This window comes from Xiphophorus hellerii, chromosome 24 (assembly GCF_003331165.1).
Source record: "Xiphophorus hellerii strain 12219 chromosome 24, Xiphophorus_hellerii-4.1, whole genome shotgun sequence".
NCBI classification, from domain to species: Eukaryota; Metazoa; Chordata; class Actinopteri; order Cyprinodontiformes; family Poeciliidae; genus Xiphophorus; species Xiphophorus hellerii.
Window position 1 is genome coordinate 7829819 of NC_045695.1, and position 21420 is coordinate 7851238.

General features: G+C 39.4%; 1 protein-coding gene across 1 annotated transcript; it reads right to left on the reverse strand.

The window, feature by feature from the left end:
• Nucleotides 1–364: 364 nt before the first annotated feature.
• On the reverse strand, nucleotides 365–8593 carry abcb6a (ATP binding cassette subfamily B member 6 (LAN blood group) a). The gene is made up of 20 exons (XM_032556599.1): nucleotides 8318–8593; nucleotides 7323–7840; nucleotides 6033–6173; nucleotides 5611–5800; nucleotides 5442–5534; nucleotides 5153–5345; nucleotides 4943–5064; nucleotides 4398–4507; nucleotides 4208–4273; nucleotides 3408–3533; nucleotides 3253–3329; nucleotides 3109–3172; nucleotides 2949–3034; nucleotides 2809–2866; nucleotides 2617–2721; nucleotides 2049–2223; nucleotides 1815–1927; nucleotides 1637–1731; nucleotides 1380–1448; nucleotides 365–1295 (listed from the first exon to the last, which is right to left on the reverse strand). The coding sequence occupies exons 2-20, from the start codon at nucleotides 7836–7838 to the stop codon at nucleotides 1136–1138; spliced, it is 2559 nt and encodes an 852-aa protein (XP_032412490.1). The 5' UTR covers nucleotides 7839–7840; nucleotides 8318–8593; the 3' UTR covers nucleotides 365–1135.
• Nucleotides 8594–21420: the final 12827 nt, after the last annotated feature.

The following is a 21420-nucleotide window of genomic DNA, read 5'->3' on the forward strand; positions in this document are numbered from 1 at the left end:
TCATGTTTTGCAATTCATCAATACATGTTCTATTTCTTTTTTTCCACATCCTTGACATTTATCTTTTCTCCCTATTAGACATAAAATATCATTTAAATAGGCATGACCTGCTTTTACCAAAATACTTTCTGACCTCTGTGCTTATGTATTTTAATGTTAAGGTTTTTACAAATTTGAGTTTATTATATGAAGAGATATTCAGAAACTATTTTTTATTTCAACGGCCGACACCCACAACAAACTTCAAAGCGCATCACATTTTTTTTTCTTAAAGCTTAAAATCCTTATCCTCCAGTAATTATTTAAGGTAATACATTCTCATTAAAATCTAATGGAAATTTATGTTTTTCATTTAGAGCCCGGAGATTGTGAAAAATATTTTTATTGTTTATAATACCAAGGCAAACGCTTCTATAATTTCCACAGAACCAAGTATACATTTTCAGATCCACAAGTCAGAAATTGGAGAAAAAAAAAAAAAGTTAAAATAACACAGATCATCACAAAGTGTATGTTTACATTTCACATACTGAGAACTAATAGTTGTGTTGGTGTGTATTCTGACGGTGTGAAACGGTTGGTACAGCAGTAGTCATGCATGACTTTTTCTGTAAACCATTATGAGAATAAAGCAATTATTATATCCCACTATGCTAAACTGATTGAATTGTACACTTAAAAAGTTTTACCTTGACATTGTATATGCAGACAAATAAAAGAAAATTCCTGACAGCGTGTACTTCACCCCATTCTCATTCATAACAGTCGCACTGAGTTATTCATTTCTTGATTAAGGTGAATGGTTTTTTAATTTATTCCCTTTCCATGCCCCATCGACATGCCATGTTGATAGGGCGCACCGTAAGCTCATGTACGCTCTACATGAGCTTACGGTAGAGCTCATGTAGAGCTTTAACATGAGTGTGTATTTCTATACATTTGATAGTAGTGTCATATCCTCAGTTCTTTAAAGGCACCTTCCCTTTTCTACCTGACCTGACATTGCATGGACATTTCCTAAAATAAATAACATCACCACGTCATTCAGTGTTCTCAGTATAACTTTTAAATAAAGCATCAACTCTGACAAGTAGAGTACAAAAACACACTTTGTTGTCTCAAGCAATAAATACATTCAATGTCTCTGATGGGCTGAAGAGGTGGACGGTGGCTGTAGTTTCTCAGACTTGCGATCTTTTGCTTCGGTATCTGAGGAGGAATCTGAGTCGTGGGCCTGCTGTTGCTTCAGCCACATGTCTGCATATAGACCTCCTTTGGACAGCAACTCGTCATGCCTTGGAACGAGAAAGGGTTGACATTTAATCCCGATTCAGGGAAATTTGATCCACATTGGCGACAGGATCAGGGGAGAAACCTACCCTCCTCGTTCAGCGATCCGACCCTCACTGATCACCAGGATCTGATCCGCTCCAATGATGGTGGACAACCTGTTTTTTTTTGTTTAAAGTAAGGGAGTGCATTAGTGCCAAAAATAAAATTAGATTGTTTGAAAAATGGGTGGATGAATGGAACTTTGAGACAAATAAAGCCAGGGCAATACTTTTTTGTTTCCCTATCTGTATCCAGACATGAAACATACACAAGTCAGACTCTGATTTCTGCGTTTTCCTCTTACCTGTGCGCTACGACGACGGTTGTGCGATTGGTGCAGACTTTGGCCAGAGAGGCCTGGATGTTGCGCTCTGTCTGCGTGTCCAGAGCAGATGTTGCCTAAAGAGAAACTCGGTTATAAAACTACAGACTTCTTCTGGTATTTTATTCAAGGCGATTTTAGTATAACTTTGCTCTGATACCTCATCCAGCAGGATGATCTGAGGTGCCTTCAGGATTGTTCTGGCAATAGCAACCCTCTGCTTCTCACCTCCACTCAGCTTCAGACCTCTCTCACCCACTTGCGTGTCATAGCCTGCAAATACCACAACATGGTGAAAACAAGTAGAAAAAAAAATATATATTTTTTCAAATTACTCTTAAAGCAAAGAAGGAAGTAAGGGGAGGAATTGTAACCTGCAAGCTCAATGGCTTACCTTCAGGGAAAGTCATGATTTTATCATGTATGTCTGCAGCTATGGCTGCCTCCTCCACCTCGCGGTCGGATGCAGTGATGCGACCGTAGCGAATGTTTTCCCTGATTGTGTCATTGAAAAGCACCGTATCCTGAGGAACCACACCGATGTGCGCCCGGAGAGATGTTTGCTTCACCTGAGGAAACAGAAGGCAAAGACAACTGAAGTGTGTAGTCATAAACTACAGCTAAATTAAAGCACAGACTCTGTGTCAGGCCACAAATTCAAATGAATTCAAATTCAAGCTGGTGGGTTTGCTCACACTCATGTCAAGATTTGACATTGTGCAATATTTTAATGCCCAGGTTTTGCCTTACATACGTAACTTTGGTCGGCTTTCGGCAGTGCTCCTCGCTCAAACTTCCTGCATATTTTTTGAGTTTTACTCGTGCAAATGTATGAATTTGCATGAGTAAATTTACATTTTATTCATGCAAAAGCTGAGATGAAAAGCTGTGAAATTTATTATATTTGCCCTTAAAAGTAGGAAAACATTTTGAAGAATTCTGGTGTCATTCTAGACTCTTACTTTTGAGATATCCTGGCCATCTATGCGAATGCAGCCTCCCTGAACATTATAAAAGCGGAAAAGCAGGCGAATGATGGTACTTTTCCCAGATCCTGATGGTCCAACCTTAAAAGGAGAGCAAAAACAAGAAATCATAAGAGAGCACATGAAATATATTAATAATGAGAAATTCCCTATTTAAATTCACCGTACCAGTGCAACAGTCTGTCCTGGAAGAACAGTGAAGGACACATTCCTGAGAATTTCCTTTCTGTAAAAATGATCAAAATCCTTTAGTATTTTTAGTCTTTGTACTCAACTTTACACTAAAATGAAAGCAAATGTGAACAAACCCATTGGTGTAGCTGAAGTGGACACTGTCAAACTCCACTCTTCCCAGTTTGAACTGCAAACTTCCAGCATTAACTTCGTCTTTCACCTGCAGAAAACATGCAGAACATTTAGAAGAAACGCTACACCACCGATCCAAATGCTCTGCAGTTTCAAACATACCTCCTCTTCTTCCTCAAACAGCTTGAACATGCTTTCCATGTCGATGAAGGAATTTTGGATCATTCTGCAGGAAAAAATGGCAAAAAAGTATTTTACAACAGTTTCAGAAGGACATATCTAAGCCCAGTAGAGCCTCATTTTTACCTGTAGTAGGTTCCAAACCAGTTGAGAGGGGTGTAAAGCTGGATGATGTATGTACCGAAGAGAACAAAATCTCCCACCTAGAATCAGAAGGCTGCCATTGTCACAATAAGAAGACAAATACATCAGAATATGGCAGGAATAAACCGATTCAGCACCTGAAATTTCCCCTCTGTAACAAAATAGGCACAGAGTAAAGAGCCGGCCAGCAGTCCAGATCCGATGATGACGTTCTGGGTTTGATTGAGTAAGGCAAGGGACGCCTGAGTCTTCCACTCTGAAGCCTAAAACAGGAGCAGATATGACATGATTAATATAGTCGATGTTATGAGAACGCATAATCATTCTCCTGAATCCCAGGTGGATACCTCGTCTAAGTTTGCGTGTAATTCTAAAAACACGGCAGCTTCAAATACCAAGCTTTTGTTTCTAGTGTAACTATTAAACCAAAACCCTTTGGTCCAATTACAACTGCAACCTTTATTGTGTTTTATTGTGATTAATAAACACAAAGCAGAAAATAAATGTCACAGTCTAGACTTCATCCAAATCTGCTCTCCTCTCATTTCCTAGACAATTAAAGCTGCTTCAGGTAACTCACAAAATATGCAGACAATAAAACGACTTGTGACAACACTGGGTAGCTAAATCAAAATGGACAGCAAACTTTTCAGATTTAGGTCTGTAAAAAATGTACAAAAATCCTGGATAATTTTCGATTTACCCATAAATAAGCCCGACTTTGTGTCCATCACATAAAATCCCAATGAAATACACTAAAGTTTGCATGCACAGGCTGTGAAGATTAGCATTGATAGCGATCTTGACAGAAGAAAAACATTCCGTCCGACAGGACTGAACAAAACTATTTTGACTCCTGTCGAAGTAAAACAAAACTTTTCAAAGAAACTATTTTCATCACACTGCTTTGAAAAAGCAGTCACTACCTCACACATACCTGATACTTCAAGATGGCGTCTTCAAACCGGCCGACCTCGTAGTTCTCTGCATTGTAGTATTTTACCTATTAAGAAGACAAAAGGAGAACAAACTTGACTCAGGGGATTTTAAGGCATAGGCATACAAATATTTGTTTCATTTTGTTTTGTATCATAATCATAACATAATCTGCATTCATTTGATTATACCGTTTCAAAGTTCAACAATGAGTCCACGGCTTTGGACTTGGCAGCGTTGTCCTGCAGATTCATGTCCCGTCTGTACTTGGTTCTCCACTCAGTGATGATGATGGTCAGAGCTACAAGACATAAATAATTAAAGTCGTCCTAAGCATTCTTTAAGATTGTTTTGGAGATGCAGAGCTGTAAAAAAGTATTTGTTCCCCATGCGGATTTCAAGTTTATGCTTTTCTGCCTCACTATAAAGATTTCAGATCGTCAGACCAGATTTTTAATCAAACATAATCTGAGTAAATATACAAAAAAAACAACAAAAAACAAATTAAATAGAATCTGTCTGGCAAAAAGATCTCAAAAAGCAACACAACATGCTCTGATCTAAAAATAAAATTCCAATGTGGCTGAATTAAAACAATTCTGCTATGAAGAGTGAGCTAAAACTGGCAGGAGCAGGTATTAAATTCAAGGGGCAAATGCTTTTTCATAGTAGTTTAATTTCAGACTCTGTAGCCACATTTCATTGTCATGGTTACGCTTCAACATGCAGCACTTACTGAGGTATAAGGTCATGCAAATGAAGACGATCAGGCCGAACCAGGCGTTAAAGTTAGTGACGAAGTAGATGATGGAAATCACAATATCAGCGATGGTTGGAAAGATGCTAAACACAATGTAGCTGTGAAAAAAACAAAAAGATTTATTTTAGTTGTTTTTTTTTTTTTTTGTTGGTTTTGGTTTATTTCACGGCGTGAACAAACACAGACCTGAGCAGGCTGTTGATTGACGACGTGCCGCGGTCGATGCTCCTCAGCACATCGCCGGTTTTGCGGCCCAGATGCCAGCGCAGCGAGAGCGAGTGCAGGTGGGCGAACAGGCGGACCTGCACCACCCGATTGGTGAACTGCTGCACCCGGATCCAGAGGAACGAGCGCAAGTTGCTGACGAACCCGGAGGCACCTGAAGAAAAGGACGGGCAGGATACAGAAAAATGCATAACAGAATCAGGAAATCTCTGAGATTTTAAACATTTACAAATGTAGAGGTAGCACTCACCTGCTCCCCCACCCTGCAGGAACTTGAGTCCAACATACACACCCACTGTGGACGCCACAGTGTGCCAGCTGCTGCCATCAGTTAACCCATTAACTGTGAAAAAGGGTCACAAAGAAACATGTTCATCCAGCTCAAATCTCACACACCTAAAACACATGGCTTCACTCACCGATATTTTTATAGTAGATGGGTACAAAGACATTAATAGCTCTCTCCACTCCCAGCAGGCCCAAGCAGAAGAGGACCAGCAGCTGGAGGACAATGTTGCCTCGGGGCCACATGTAGGGAACCAGCAGACGGACCTTCTGCCTGAACCCTTGCCAGGTTGACTGGTTCTCCTCTGGTCTTCCTAACAGGCTCTAAAAATCAGAAAAAAAAAAACATGACATACAGGGCCATGCAAAAGTTCTGGCACATTGAACTTGGGCAAGTTTTGCAAAAATAATAGTGGAAAAAATGTCCATCCCTACCCTAAAAGACTGCTGTGGACTCAGGGGGATGGAACAGAAATGCAGATTTCTTTTCTTAACTTTTTTTATTTTTTTAAGAAAAGGTTGAATAACTTTGTTTTGCTGCTCATACTCTCCCTACCTGTGTGCTGTTTTCCACGTCCCGCTCGTCTTCATTTATAAGGAGAATGTAGGGTTTTCGGGGCAAGCCGGGGGCTTTCAGACCAACGAAGAAGAGCAGCCCGGTGCAGACGTAGCGGATCACCCAGAGAGCAAACTCCACCTGAAAGATTCAACAACATCTTAAACTACATGGATGATGTAGATGTTTCCTTATCATCTGAATGAGCTTCAAATTAGGGCTGAAAGGATTAACGGAATTAATCGTGATTAGCTGATTGTTGAAATAATCTAAATTAGTAAGCAATTAATCGTTAACTGGAGTATACAGACTCAAAATAGGCCATTGGCTGAAAGAACATCATCCTCAAAGCGGTAATTAAAAAATACATTTAAAAAGATTAAAACAAAATAACCTTCTTTGTCTGTTAATATGTTCCAATCAGAACATGAAGGAATACAATAGAATAAAAAAAGAATATATCTTACGGATCCCCCAGGGGAAATGACAAGCTACCCCGATATTAGGTGTTAAATATTAATAATAGTAATAGTAATTCAATATGACTGAATGTAAATAAATAAAGAAAAGGAATACCGTTATTGCAATTCAAGTAAGTAAATGTTTCCCCCCCTTATTTAAAAAATTAACTGAATTATATGTTTATTTTAATGTTTAATTGTGTTTCTAATATTGTCTAAAATAAGCTTAAGTGGTTAAATGAAAAATTTGATCATTTATTTGATTAATCATCGGAATAATCAATAGAATAATCAATTACTACAATAATAATCAATTAGCTGCAGCTCTTTTTTAATTATAGGGAGATTCAATAAAAACAAGTGTTTACACAGTAGACAGATAAGCAGGCAACAAATTAGAGAAGCAGCTTTGGTTATGAGCTGACTAACTCTGACTCAGCATGGCAGGAGCTGAGTCATAGTTCCCTTTTTTCTTTATAAAAAAAGGGGGGAAAAGGGCAGTTGATAAATGTAGAGATGAGAATCTGAAGGCATGACTCAGCAGAAAAGAGAAACATCTTTCGTCATGTGACTCAGCAGAAAAGAGAAACATCTTTCGTCATGTTTGTTTTTAATGCTTTGCATGTTAAGCAGGTTTTGTACCTTGAAAAGGAGTGGCGCACAAAGCAAATACATATCCAGCCTTTGGCCTTTTAGACTGACAATGAAAGGAGATTTATCATAATGACCAGATTAAGTGTGACAAATGGATATTACACAAGATTTCAGGTTGTGGACATGCAAAAAAGTAATAAATAAATAAAGTCTTTTCTTCTAGGTTTTGCCTCACCTCTTGCTGACTGGTCTCCAGCGCCCACCACCACTGTGAACTGTACCAGGAGACGAAGGCCAGGTTCTCAGCAGAGAAAGCAAAGGCCCAGAACACCAGCAGGGCGGTGCTGTGACCCCTCGTCCGGTCCATCAGGGGGACCCTACGCCTCTCCACCCAGAGCAGGCCCAACGCCCAGGACCACCCCAGCATCGAGAAGGAGCCGTACAGCACCACGTAACCCGGGAGCTCTCCGCCGTCGGCCGCTCGCCACACCAGCCCAGCCAGGAATTGGAGCAAGAGGAGAATGGTGAGGACCAGCTGGAGGCCGTAGAGGTGGGAGCGAGGGATGAATTTGGGCTCCATGCGGGTGCCATACTTCTGGTAGCAGATGCAGTGGACGGTGCCGAGGAAGAAGCAGATGGAGAGCAGGATAGTGGAGATGAGGGTGAAGTGGAAGCAGGGGGAGATACCTAAATCCACCCAGGTGTGGGAGATGGAGATGTTTCCCTCACAGTAGCTCTGGATGTACACCATGACTGCAGCCGTGGAGCAGATGTAAGAGAAAAACAATAGGAGACAGGTAGTTGATTATTTCAGTCGTTCAATTAAAAAGTCGAACACAAGCAAGATGAAGATCCAATGCAGCTCCAGTGTTTTAACCCACTTATGTTTATTTTTAAATCCCTGTCATGCTGCATTCAAATTCTAATACATAATGTTTGGGTTTTGCCATAAGATTTACAGAAATAAATGCCGACATTTATAGCACGCTGCGTGGAGAGAAATGTTATATAAGTTTCCTTTTTCTTTCGAAACAAAGAAAAGAGAGACACAGAGTAAAGTGCGCAGCATTTCTTCACGAGAGCCGCTTCTATGATAACGTGCATAAAAATATGGAAACAGTTCACATTTAAACTGCGGTATACTGAGAAAAATCAGTAGCAACGGTGCATTTACAGCTCTGCAGATACATTAGACGTCTAGTTTCGCTGTTGTTGATGTATGAACCTTACCTTGCTCGTCCAAGTCAGATAATATATTGTAGATACTGCACTTATCGCCAACAGAGATTAGCCGTCCGGAGGGAGGCTAACCGGTTTGTTGTCGCTAACACTCGGTTTTAAAACTAAACAGCCGTATCAAACTGAAGCTTCAGCTTCTTCTACGCGGTGTTTCTGTCATTGTTGCTCTCAGCCGAGTGGATAAAAGCTCCAACACATTTCGTCCTTGTAGCGTCAGGTGTTAAACAACAGCTCTCCATGACTCGGCAATTGACGTTTACGCAATAACGTCAGACTGCACGGCAGCTACAGCGCCCCCCAGTGGACGAAAACTAAAACGACCCTTTCGAAAAATTTGAATATTATTAAAAGATTTATTTATTTCAGTAAATTAATCCACTAAATCAAACACATTATATAGATTCGTTACACTGAATATGTTTTCAAACCTTTACTTCTGTTAATTATCATAATTTTCTGCTTTAAGCGAATGAAAACACAACATTTAAGATTAAAAGATAAGCCCAGAGGTGGATAAAGTACCCAAAAGTACAACTAATTTAGCATATTATTATATATATAAAAAAACTAGCTGTCAAAGATGTAAGAGTAACAAAGTAAAAAGGCTTTTGATGTACTGAGTGATCTGATTTAATATTCTAACATGATTTCATCAGACAGACAAAAAATAATCTGCAAATTCTGCTATTTTAAAAACTCGAATGAAGGTCAATACAAATAAATAACATAAGTGCAAAATAACAAATTCAAGAAGAACAAACAATATGTGGAATTAATTGTATCTTCTTGATCCCTAAATGACACCACAGGCTTAGCAGACAGGAAATGGCTCTTGTCACTTTATATAAAAGTTATGTGTCTGATGCATTTTTGGTTGAAACGTTTGTTCTTCTTTCAGTGATTGTTAGTTCAGCAACTTCAGGATACAGAAGTTACTCAAGTGTGCAAAGATACTGCAGTAAAAATACTCCTAAAACTAGCTTCGCTTTCAAAAAGTTATAAATGTAAGTAGTTACCTACCTCTGGATATGGCCATGTATACATCCATCATTTCACAGACTGCTGACTTATCCAAAGTGGAACCAGCTTCTCAACCAAATGATAGACCTCAAACCCCCTAAACTGTGCAATAACAAACCGGTTCAACTGGATAGATGGATATGTTTTTTTTTGAATGCTTTTTTGTCTTTGCTTGTGTTGCATTTTTTGATTATCTGAAACAGTTAAGTGTGACATGACAACAACAACAACAACACAGAAACCAAAATCCTTATGGGAAAAGCGAGGGGAATACTTTTTCACAGCCCTGCACTATTTATTCAACAAATAGTTTGTTTTCTATTAATAAAGTTAACACGCCTCGCTTCTCACTTGTTGATCTGCTTTAACACTAGCACATTAATAAGCAGATCTATAGAATCAGAAGTTGTTTCTGCTTATTGTGTTAAAATGGTAGGTTTTCTATGTTGCTTTTTTTTTTTTTTAAAAAAAAGATCTTTAAAATGAATAAAGATAAAAAAAAAAATAACTTCTTCAAGACTAAACGTATTAAATTTCCATAAAAAAGTGAGATTAAAGCTTCAGATTAAAGTAAATCAGATTCAAACTGGGGGTTAGCCACCAAAGGAAAATGTTAAAGAAGTCGGCAGAATACAGTATTCAAGCATATTCCTGAAAAGTTGAGTGGAAGGAAAAACGTTTATTTAGACAACATGGACTACAGCTGGAGTCAGAACTTCAAAAGCCATCATCGCACACAAACATATTCAGGTTATAAGCCACAACAGTAACAGTCCTTGTGCTAAATTACTTCTGAACCAGAGACGACATCAGAAGTGGCTTACATGTGAAAAAGAAATTGGTTTTGAACCTCTGAGTTTTCTGACGTCCACTTTAACACCATTTTATCCCCTGTAGTGCTGGGAGGCGAACAGTAGATGGCACTAGATGCAAAGGTTTGAAAACAGTGACACAGATGAGACCTGTGAGTACAAGCTTTTCACTAAATCTTCACACCCGTTCATGCAAATTGGAGGAGGAACTGCCTCTAGAAGTCACATCACAACACATGAGATGTTATTAACATCAGCGCATCATGTGACAGCCAAATAAAAGCCCCCGACTGACTGGCTGATGATATTGTCCAGCAGCGACAGGGTTTGTCTTTCACTTAAAGGGGTAATTTCCAGCTCAGGGAGCGCACAGAAATGCATCATCCCTGCAGTGATGAGAGGCTTTAAGCCGAGTGCCTCGCCATTCAAACTGTAAATTTGGGGGTTAGCAAAAAGAGAGGAAAGTGACTCAAACACCAGCTGTTGTAGCTATGCTTTCTCTGGAGGAATAAATTACTCCTCAGAAAAAGTTAGCGTATGAAAGAGGGGGTGAAGGCAAAGCATGCCCTGATGTGGAGTGGATAAGGAAAAAGAAATAAGCGAGCTTGTGATGTCTTGTGTGAATTTACCCGCTCTAATACACACACACACACACACACACAAGAGGAAAGGATGCGAAAAAAAAAGAGGCTAAATTTGATCATTTAGAGCCTTCACAAAGGGAATAAAGAGCTACTAATCTGCTTCATCTCCCCGGTTCTTTTGTATGAGTGGAAATGGACCTTCTGTCCACTGGCTGCTCGTCACCCTGCTCCTTTGTCCCCCCCTGTAGATGTGATGGCCTGCCCATCACAAACCTCATCTCTCTCCTTCTTTTGTAAGGAACCCCCGCATACAAGCATCAGCTGGAGCCCTATAAGTCCTTTAGGTGTATCTGTTCTACTCCCCAGAGCTGCTTTTTCCACTCGCCCGCCTCTCTTTGTTTGCCGCCTGACACATATAGGCGGTAAGAGGTGGGGATAAGATGGATGCATATGCCAATTTTATCTCTTGATTTAGTGGGAAAGGAATACTGGTGGCATTAGGAGTGCTACGTCCAATCTTATTAGCACCGAGGGCGATCAATAAAGCTTTCGATTGTGCTGAACAGAAGTCACTGGGAGACTCGGCTTTTCGAGCTTGTTTCTTATTAAAGCGCCCCGGTGAATCGCCTTTGCTGCCTTTAATATACGCCAGTCGCTCTTGATATTGTTCATGTTTAATCACTTCAAATACAGCATTTTCAGTGTCATAACCCTCAGGTCATTTTTGTCTCATCCGTTGTGTGATTCTAGCCACTCTCTTTGCAATTTCTTGAATTTCATGGTAAGCAAGAGCAAATCTACCCACAGACTTTGACTCAAAAAGTCTTGAGGCACCCAAATTTGCTTTTAGATAATGTCTTAAACTTGGCTATAAATAACAAATTTGACACAAAAAGTGACCCCCAATCCTGTTCTTATTGTTGAGAATTAACTTTTTCTTTTTAGTCGAGACCTAAAAGAATTTGCAAATTGAATCCCTTTATCTTAACAAATCAGATAAAAAAAAAATAACAGTTCATATAATATTTTCTTGTAATTTTAGTTAGTTTAGTGATTTTTTCTTTGGACTCACAAATACTTTCAATTGAGGATTTTTGGTCCACTTGACAAGCGGTTTGGACAACACTGACCTCTGGTTCAACATGGTGGTGGCAGCATAAATCAGGTCAGAAATGGTGGGAAGATTAACATAGCTAATAACCGGAAGAAAACATATTAACCTGGACTATTCTGGAATAGTTAAAAGTAAAGCATATTGATGCACTAGTCCACTATCATTTGAATCTCTGACGCTCGCAGACACTCTTCATCCAATCCTGAGAAGATTTGAGTTATTTTCCAAAAATCTCAAATATTCAATGTGCAGTACCCATGACTCCCGTTTCACACTTTAGACAAATGCCGAATGCTTTCTAAGAATCTACAGGTCTCTCTGTCCAGGTCTCCATGGTGAAAGACTTCCAGCTGGACCTCACTTTCCTATCGAGGTCAAGTCTGCACTGTCCAACCCTGCCAACCTACAGCGAGAGTAACTCATCCACCTTTTCTTTGCCGCAAAGAGAACAGCTCAGGGGACAAGATCTGCTGTCAACTTGCTCTTGACAAACACAAAGAGGGTCCTCTGCACTGAGATTGAACTGAAGCTGAGCTTCAGTCCAAGAGAGACAGAGAGTAGGGGGGCTAGGAATTGATTAAGAAGTAGCTGAGATAAAAAAAAAAGATGAGATTGAACCTCTGTGGTATCAGCGTTTCTTGATTTGGAGATATAGATAGGCTGAAGTGGAGGAGTGTAGTTAGAGAACCTCAGAACCAGACTTCAAACAAAGTGTAAGTTTGTTTCTACTTTCATATTTAACTGTTTATGTGATCAACTCCGCACACAATAAAAAAGCTTTAGGGCACACTAACATTATGTGAGAATGCAGCATCCTGGGACTAATGTTATGCAGATTAATTAAATTGCTTATTGTATATCTCATGCACTCAGACTGCGAGACAGGCATGCACTGCTGCACAAGGCTCTGAGGTGAACCGCTGAATTCATATGAGCTCAAAAAGCAAAAACAGAGATTTTGCTTCCGGCTTTTATCCAAAAGAATCAGGGATTATTTTGTGTTTTCTTAGGCTATCTGTGTCTGATATCAAAATTAGTTGGAATATCTGAAACATTTAAGTACAGAATAAATATGTAGATATGTAAGAATAAATATGTATGTAATAAATATGCAACTGCACAAGATGATCATGTATTGTTTGATGCAAAAGCACGAGGTTTTTAAATAAAGAAAAGCAAAAACAAAAACCCATGATGTAAAACTCCTTCCTGTTGCAGGCAGAAGATCGTGGATTTTGGGGTCGGCACCAGCACCGATGAAGTCTTTGATGAATGAGAGCAGCTCTTCATGGCCTCCGACGGCCTGCTGCAAATGTCATAAGGTGGATACAGTTGACCTCCAAGCACTTTCATTCAACTTGTGCCAAATCCAGAACCCTGGAGAGAGAGAAAGTCTGAGAGAGTGAGTGAGTGAGTGAGTGAGTGAGGGAGGGAGGGATGGAGGGAGGGAGGGGGGAAGTAAGAAATTCAGAAGCAATGATGTGACCATGGCTGCTTCTGGACATCAGGAGTCTGCTGATGAAATGGAAAAATCAGCAACTGCAGTATCAGGGAGTTGGAAACACGCTGTGTTGCGTCCTACTTTGAAGGGTTTGTTTTAGGCTGGCTGATGACTGACTGAAATCTAGCAAAAACGAGGCACAAGCTAGCATTTTAGAAAATATAAGAGAGATTTCAGATTTAGCTCCAACTAATGTTTAAATTGTGAACTGGAGGGAAAATGATACATGATTTTTGAAAGTTTTTCCTAACATAAAGTAAAAGGAAAAAAAAGCACAGGATGCTTATATGTGAATATTTTGTTCATCTTTACAATATACTTTTGCAAGGTACTGCGAGTTGTTAAAATGCAATCACTTTTGGCATGAATGCTGGCTGCAACGTGGTTCCCTGAAAGCTGCATACCTTTTAATGTTTTAATGTCTTTAGATAAGAATAGGATAAGATTCAAAAATGAAAGTCAATGTTATGTTGCATGACAATGTTTCTCAGATTCATTCCCACTAACAGTGGAATCTCTGCAGATTGAAATACGCACATCAGCCACTTTATTAGATAGGCAGACTTCACTGATTGTGGGATTCACCCTAGCTAACCTTTAGAATCACCTCAATTTGTTATGTTCTTGGTTGTTTTGAGTTATTTTTGAGTTTTTATTATTCTGAGTTCCTTAGTCTCTTTCTTTGATTAGAGAAGAAAAAGACAGAAGATCGGTCTTGCTTACGTTTTACTTTAGTTCAGTCCTTCTTACTGTTTCTAGTTATATTACTGAGTTTATCCATATTTATTAGCTCCAGTTATTCTCTAGTGTTGGATCCATTTCCTAGTTTCTTGTGTACTCTCTCTCGACCCCTGTGCTATTTTTTGTCGCTCTCCCCTTTCTGCATTTGAGTTCAACATCAACCAACCTTCATCATGAGATAATTATTGACATGAGAGCATTACGCCACTGCTGCAAAATTGTCAATCCAAATAAATTAAATTCAAATCAGTTCAACTCAGAAATACTTTATGTATCCCAACGGGAAAATAAATGTTGTCGTATCTCAGATCAGTCAAGTATCTTCAAGACTCTTTGTGGATGGTGATACTTTGGGCATGAAGGATCTTCAGTAGCAGTCAGTCTTGCAGTGAATCAGAAGAGGCCTCTGACTGAAGACTGCTGTATGCTAACAGCTCAATATCCAGGCAACAGAGGCTACATTTCACATTAACATGTCCGAGAACATCAGGTTTTGGCAAGGATTGCAAATCCACCTCACTTGCTGTTGCCACTCATTTTTTAAATCCCCGACTTAGTTATTATTTGAAGTTTTGAGATGCTAATCCACTGTTTCCTGTTGTAAAAACAATGCCTTGTTGCCTGGTTACGCATCACAACAACTATCCTAAAGTGAAGAAGAAAGGGCTGCACAGCATCCAAAAATAGAAGGAATAATTGCCCAGAAAAGCAATGCCTCAACCAAAGAAATTATGAACAAGAGTCTATAAAAGACTTGTGTAACAGACCTACTGCAACCATATCAACCACTCATTCCACAAAATCCAAAAGGTTCTCTATTGGACTAAAATCTGCTGACGTTTGAGGATGCACACTTAATACATGCATTTCAGTGTCATTTATCCCTAACACGTCTAAATAATGCAGAATAAAGTGAGGAGTATTTAATGAACTTGAAGTGCCTTTATGATTCCCCACTCGAGGAGGATTAGGAAGGAGGGAGGCACCTTCCCGCATGAGTAGCTCTGCAGCCGGGCTGACTTCCACATGGCTCTTCGGGGACGCTGCCAGGGAGCAGAATGTCACTTTTCAACGAGCATCTCTTTCCTTTGGGCTGGGTGGTGATGGATAACGCTTTCCTGCATTAGCGAGAGAAGGGGGCCATTCATCACTGCGACGTGAACGTGCCGGTTATGGTGGCACGTTCAGTGCATCTGCATGCTCTGATTGCATGCAGGTAGCGTCGCACTCCTGCGGGCTGTAGGAGTGGAAAGGGGAGGATGATGGCGGGTGGAGGGGAAAGTTACAAGACAGACAGAGCATCTGGAGACAAGAGCTCTCACTGGTGTCAAGCTGAGGGAGGATATTTATTTGGTTGGGGGTCGTGGGAATACTGGAAGTATTTCTTGCGGTTTCATTCAAAGCATATTGGAACTGACAGTATAAGTTTCAAAAACAAGCAGCAGCTGTTTTGGAATCATTCTTACTCTCTTAATTCTTTCAGAATGCCTCACATACAATATATCTACGTTTTGGAACAGTTCATGCATGCTACATACTGCATATATTTTAAAATTTATTTGACGTTATTGAAGACAGGAGGACTTTAATTGTAATCTTAGTACGCATTGCTGAGCTTTATGATGTTGTGGAAGCCATATTTTATTGAGATCTTGTTAATTATCGGAAAACAGGTCAAGTGGATGCAATTTTTAAATGAAGTTTATAACCTTTGTTAAGTTAAGAGAACAGTTTGCTTTTTTTTTTTAACTATACTTTTAGGTTGGATCAAGTTCTGAATAAATTTCTTAACAAGAGTTGCCAAATTCTGGTTCATTAGCCACGTGCACATTTCCTTACAAATGAATTATTGTAGTCCTTAATCTTTAATTTTTGGGGGCATGCTTTGTTTCAAACTATTCCAGTACAGTTTTATTTAATGACTACAGAACCTGTACTGAGAATGGGCTTTTTCAGTATTTTATATTAAAAAAACTCAGGAAGTAAGAAAGCTACAGAAGAGGATTAGGGCCACTAGAAACAAACAAACAAACAAACAAAAAAGAATCTAACTTTTTCTCAGAATTAACTCAAGCTTGAAAGCCACGCTGCTTTTGTTCGGCTTGTATGTGACTTTTTGAATTCTGAGAAATTTAGTTTCAGAAGCTTGCATTTTATTTATTAATTTATTTATTTGTTTGGACTTTTGAGAAACGTTTTCAGATTTGAAGACGTTTTCCACCAGACCAGCCGCCCGTGGCTGATAAGTATTCATAATCCATTCGCCATCTAAAACCTGCTTTCGGTGTTTAGATGACCCGTGAAATACTGAAGATGCAAATCTGGGTAACAGAGGACATTTTGGAGGCCATTTCATCCATGACATTATTTAAACACCAGCGGTGAGTTTGACATTATTTTAATATGTACTTTTTATGTGTAAATTGTGTATTAACTAACATGAATGTTGGCGAGTCTTCAGCCTCTCACGGTCACACAATAACATTTTATTGATAGCTAATAAAGCACATTTGGTTTAATTCTGACACAATTCCACAATAGTGTCTTTTAATATTTCAGTATTAAATGATTAACAAGGTCAAACTTGTGATCACTTCAGCACAATTTGAAATCAGTTTTTGTGAGGACATGTATAGCATTCAGCATAAAAAGGAAACTGAAGTAAAAATGGTTTAATAACTCGGATAATTTGAATTAATGGATGTATTAAACTTTTAATCTGTCTGTATAAATTGGATTGACATTTTGTAAAGTGTCTTCAGACAAAACATGTTGTGAAATGCTGCTTTATGTTTAAACTGAATATAATTAAGTATAAACAGGGAGGCTGTGACACTCAGCTCACTTGAACCGGACCCATTCTAACATATCATTATACTTTGATATAACCGTTCTGTCGGCGCTCCGGCTTTAAGCTTAAGATTGTTGTCCTGATAAGAGGTGAAGCTTCTCTTAGGTGGTGTCAAGAAAATCCGAGCTCATCCCACTTCCCCATGCTGGAGATTTTAGTTTAACAGTAATAATAAATAAAGTTATCTTTAAAATGAATCACTCAAGTGACATCTAGGCCCAGCAGTAGACTTAGGTGTCAATAAAATAAATCTGGTTGTGTGTGTTGTTTTTGTCTAAAGCAAACTTTGCTTTAATTCTACTTTTTTCTATCTAATCATAAGAAATCATAGTCAGACAGAGAGAGTCATGAAACAGGAAAAGCAGGTTTCCTGGAAAAAGAGGAAGTTTCCAGCCTGCAGATTTATAAAAATAGCTGAGACTATTCCTTATTTTAAAGCATGAAAGTTTTAAAGAATGAAATCTAAAACATTTTGAGTAATTTGATAAGATTCAAAGTAAAATACTTATATTAATAATGGTTTACTTGTAATAATATTTACACGAACATTTGTGGGAACACTTACAAGAAAAACAAGTAACTGTAACTTTGGTATTAAATAATTAGAATCATGGATTATTCTTGGTTTCTTTTCAGAAAACATCTGTAATAACTCACATTAGGATTATAATAAGGATAATTAATAAGTTATGGTTATAAAATCATAAATGAATGCTAAATCAGAGAAGCTGAAGAAAATAAATGTGATATAAGTTATGGTTATAAAATTATAAATGAATGCTAAATCAGAGAAGCTAAAGAAAATAAATGTGATAAATGTGATTTTGACATTGAACTTGAAATGGTGTAAAAGGTGTAACTGCAATTAAACATCACTGATATGTTGGAGGTAGAGAGTAGGTGAAAGGTGAAAGGAAAGGAACTAACAGGAGAGCAGAGATGATCAACGCCTTATTTAGGTAAAAGGTTGTGCAGGCAATGGACATAGGAGGTTGAGCAACCCTGAGACATTAGCACAGACATCAGGAAATGTCTGTAAGACAGTGATGGATATGAGATCATCTGTCTGAGCAGTCAGAAACCCTATAAAAGGTGGGTGCAAAAGAGGAACCTTTTGTTGGATCCTCCGGGCAGCTTCGAGCCAAGAGATGGACAAAGAACTCTGCAGCTGAAGAAGAGCCGGGGCCACAGAGACGAAGACTGTCCTGCTCATGGAGACCAACCCGTCAGCCCCGCAACTTGTGGCTTCGAATCGCACTTCTCTCATCAGCTGGGTTCAGACCCCAAAGACAAAGATGAAGACAAAGACAAAGGCAAAGACAAAGAAGAAGAACTGGTGCCTTTTTTCCTGCCAGCACCAAGTCCTGTGTGACCTCAGCATCCATGCGGAGAAGAAGCTCATCAGACCTACAGAGATTCCTGCCTTCGCTGATCAACATCTTCCTCCTGCTGCAACACCTTCTTCATCATCAAGCCAGGTCTGGGGTTCGAAACACCAAACTCCGTCCGTCTCTCTCAAAGGTTCCCTTTTTCAGTTTTCAGTATCAGCAGTAGGGAAAGATAGACTAGATGATTGATTTTACTTATTTGATTATTTCTGCTACTGAATTAAGCTGTACTGACCCTTGCAAAACTGCCTTACTAATAAAATATTTAGCATAAAGAAAATCTAAAAGATGTTGTGGACATTCAGTTAATGAGTCACCTTAAAGTTCTTTGATGGTTGTAAAATAGCTGTGATGTTTGATTCTGGAGAGGAAAAAGTTTAAAATGTTTTTAAGTTGCTGGTAGCCCAAATTTAAAACGTCATCCTTGGGACTCGCCCGAGTCACTAAAACCTACCTGGTTCAATAAGAAATGCAAGTTGTAAAATAGAGAACGAGCGACCGTTAACAGGTGTGCTCTGTGAAACTAGTTGGCTGTAGGCTGCTCAGTCTGGCTAATTCACAGGGGGAAGAAGGGTGGGACACCTGGATGTAGGCCGTCAGAAACCAGGCGAATCGTTTCTCGAAACCAGCTTAAACAGAGTTTACTTCAGTTCTGGACAGGGTAAATCCCGGCAGATTTAGGAAACTCAATTAACCCGTTAGAAGGAGAGCTGGTAGCACATCTCCCCTCTCAGAAGAGGAAGCAGAGAGTGAGACAGTAGAGACAGAAAGGAGGGGGGGGGTGTTGCGCAACAACAGTGGCTTTCAAAAATGTTTACAAATAAAAATCTGAAATCATAACCAGTACTTTTACTTAAGTATTTGTTGGAATAAAAGTAGTTTTTGAGGGAGAAATTTCCAAACACACCCATTCACACATCTTTGATCTTGTTTTTCCCTCCTAACTCGTTCAGAGAGGAGGGCAGGTGGTGGATGCTCCCCTGGCAATGCTCTCTGGAGGTTATTACTGTTACAAATAATCCCATGATGACGCCATGTTAACATTGTGTCAAAGACAAAGACAGGATATTGATTTGATATTTGCAGCAGCCTTTGTAGGTGGATTTGATTGTTGGGTTGTTGCTCTATCCACTGCATATATGGAAAGCCTGGTCATTGTAGGAAGGGTTTGTTTACAACTTGCTTATGCTCTCCTGTGATGTGTTTACTTTTACTCCATGCTTGTGTCCCAGTGGCCTGATGCTGTTATGCCTCAGAGGACCCAAACCGTAGTTTCAGAGGCACCGATAAGCAAATCTAGCAGGGCCCCCCACTTTTCCGTGCTGCATGAAGGATTGCTCCAATTGTCGTATTTTCATCTTTTAGTGCCTCTTCTCTATATCCCTGCATAAATATTTTGGCGCGAGAGCTCTAATGCCGGTGGGGGTGCTGCAGTTTCAAGCCTTTCGCTACTGAGAGATTTAAAGTGTGATATAAAAATTCAGGTGAAAAACAATGCAAGGCAGAGAGGAATGTGGGGCGATAAATCTCCAAAACGCCTACTGCAAATGTCCCGTGAATCTGCCGCCAGGGCGAGAGCGTCTGTGTGAGTGTGCCGGGCTGATATGGAGGGAAAAAAAAAAAAAAAAGAGAGAGAGGAAGGGATTGCTAAGTTGGCTGTTTGACTGATATTTAGCTGGAGCTCAACGCGGATGAATGAGGCTGAAAATCCTCTTTTCCTCCTGGGTGCAGTTACTCTGAGCACTGTGATACGGAGCTACCTCAGAGAGAAGGATGCTCTTGTAGCATTATTTCTGCCTCCTATAAGGAATAAAATATAACCGTCCTCAGAAGATTGGAGTTATACACAGAGCTGAGGTGCATTAACCAAACAGAGAGCTCTCCGCTGAGGCTTCCCATGGACACAGGCCTCTCTGGCACTAATCTCCCCCTTGCCCCATCACTTTCCTCACAGCTCACACTTCTTATGATCCAATCATGAAACCACCGGGAGAGGAAAAACAAGAAAGAGCCAGTGAGTGACAGCTGCAGTCTCATCTCAAAAATACGAGTCAGTGTTTTGCATTAAGAAAAAGGAAAAAAGATGTTGCCATCTTAGAAAAAAAAGCTCTTTATCTACCACCACCTGACAACCTGACCATTGGGCTTAATGCAGTTTTTCTTAAAATTGATTTTAAGATTAAGATATTTTGACCATTTTGACAAATTGTCATATAAAATACTTTGCTAAAAAAGCTAATAACTGCCTATTTTAATAGTTCAAACACCTAATATGCTTCCATACGTATAGTGGAAACCTATAACAAGCGTATATCTACTGTTTTCCTTATTTCTGCTCTTGGGGATGGAGCAAAATAGCAACAAGGAAAATGAATGACACTCCTGGATTGGTTGCTTTGCAAACTCCAGCCAATAGTGTGTCAAGTTGCCTTGCACCTAGCTACATTTACTTTATAACATTTTAGATATACTCTGCAAAAAAAAAAAAAAAAAAATTCCACCCATAGGTGAATTTTTGTTAATAGTTTTGAGTCATGCCCTCCAGAAAATTCTCCAGCCCATTCTTGCATTAATAACTCCTTTGGCTTTTAGTATTTACAGTATTAGCCATAAAGTTAATAGTTTGTATTTACCGTAATGCTCACACTTATTCAAAGTGCTACTAAATACAGCAGAGGACTACCAGTTTTAAGAAACAGGGGTATAGACCTGCAGACTGAAGAGTTGCAGTATGTGGGTTTATGCTTAAATCTGACTACCTGCAAAATCCAAGCTCCTTTTATCTTTCCAGTATGATGCAGAAAAAAAGAGACAATTGCCCAAGATACAATACTACATTCCTCAAAAGCATCGTTTTAAATACTCAAGGTGTATTATTTTATTCAGCTTTTTCTGTCTTTGCTGACATGCTACAGTGTCCAAGTTCAAAGTAGGACTGCTGCAGCTGCTTATTCAAAGCCACTTGGTAAACACACGTTACTTGTGGAGTTAATTAGTTGCAGATGAGCAGATTTATGAGCTGAGCCAGGGAGACTCTGGAGGTTCTGTCTTTTTTGAAGCAGAGAATCGTCAATTATTTGGGA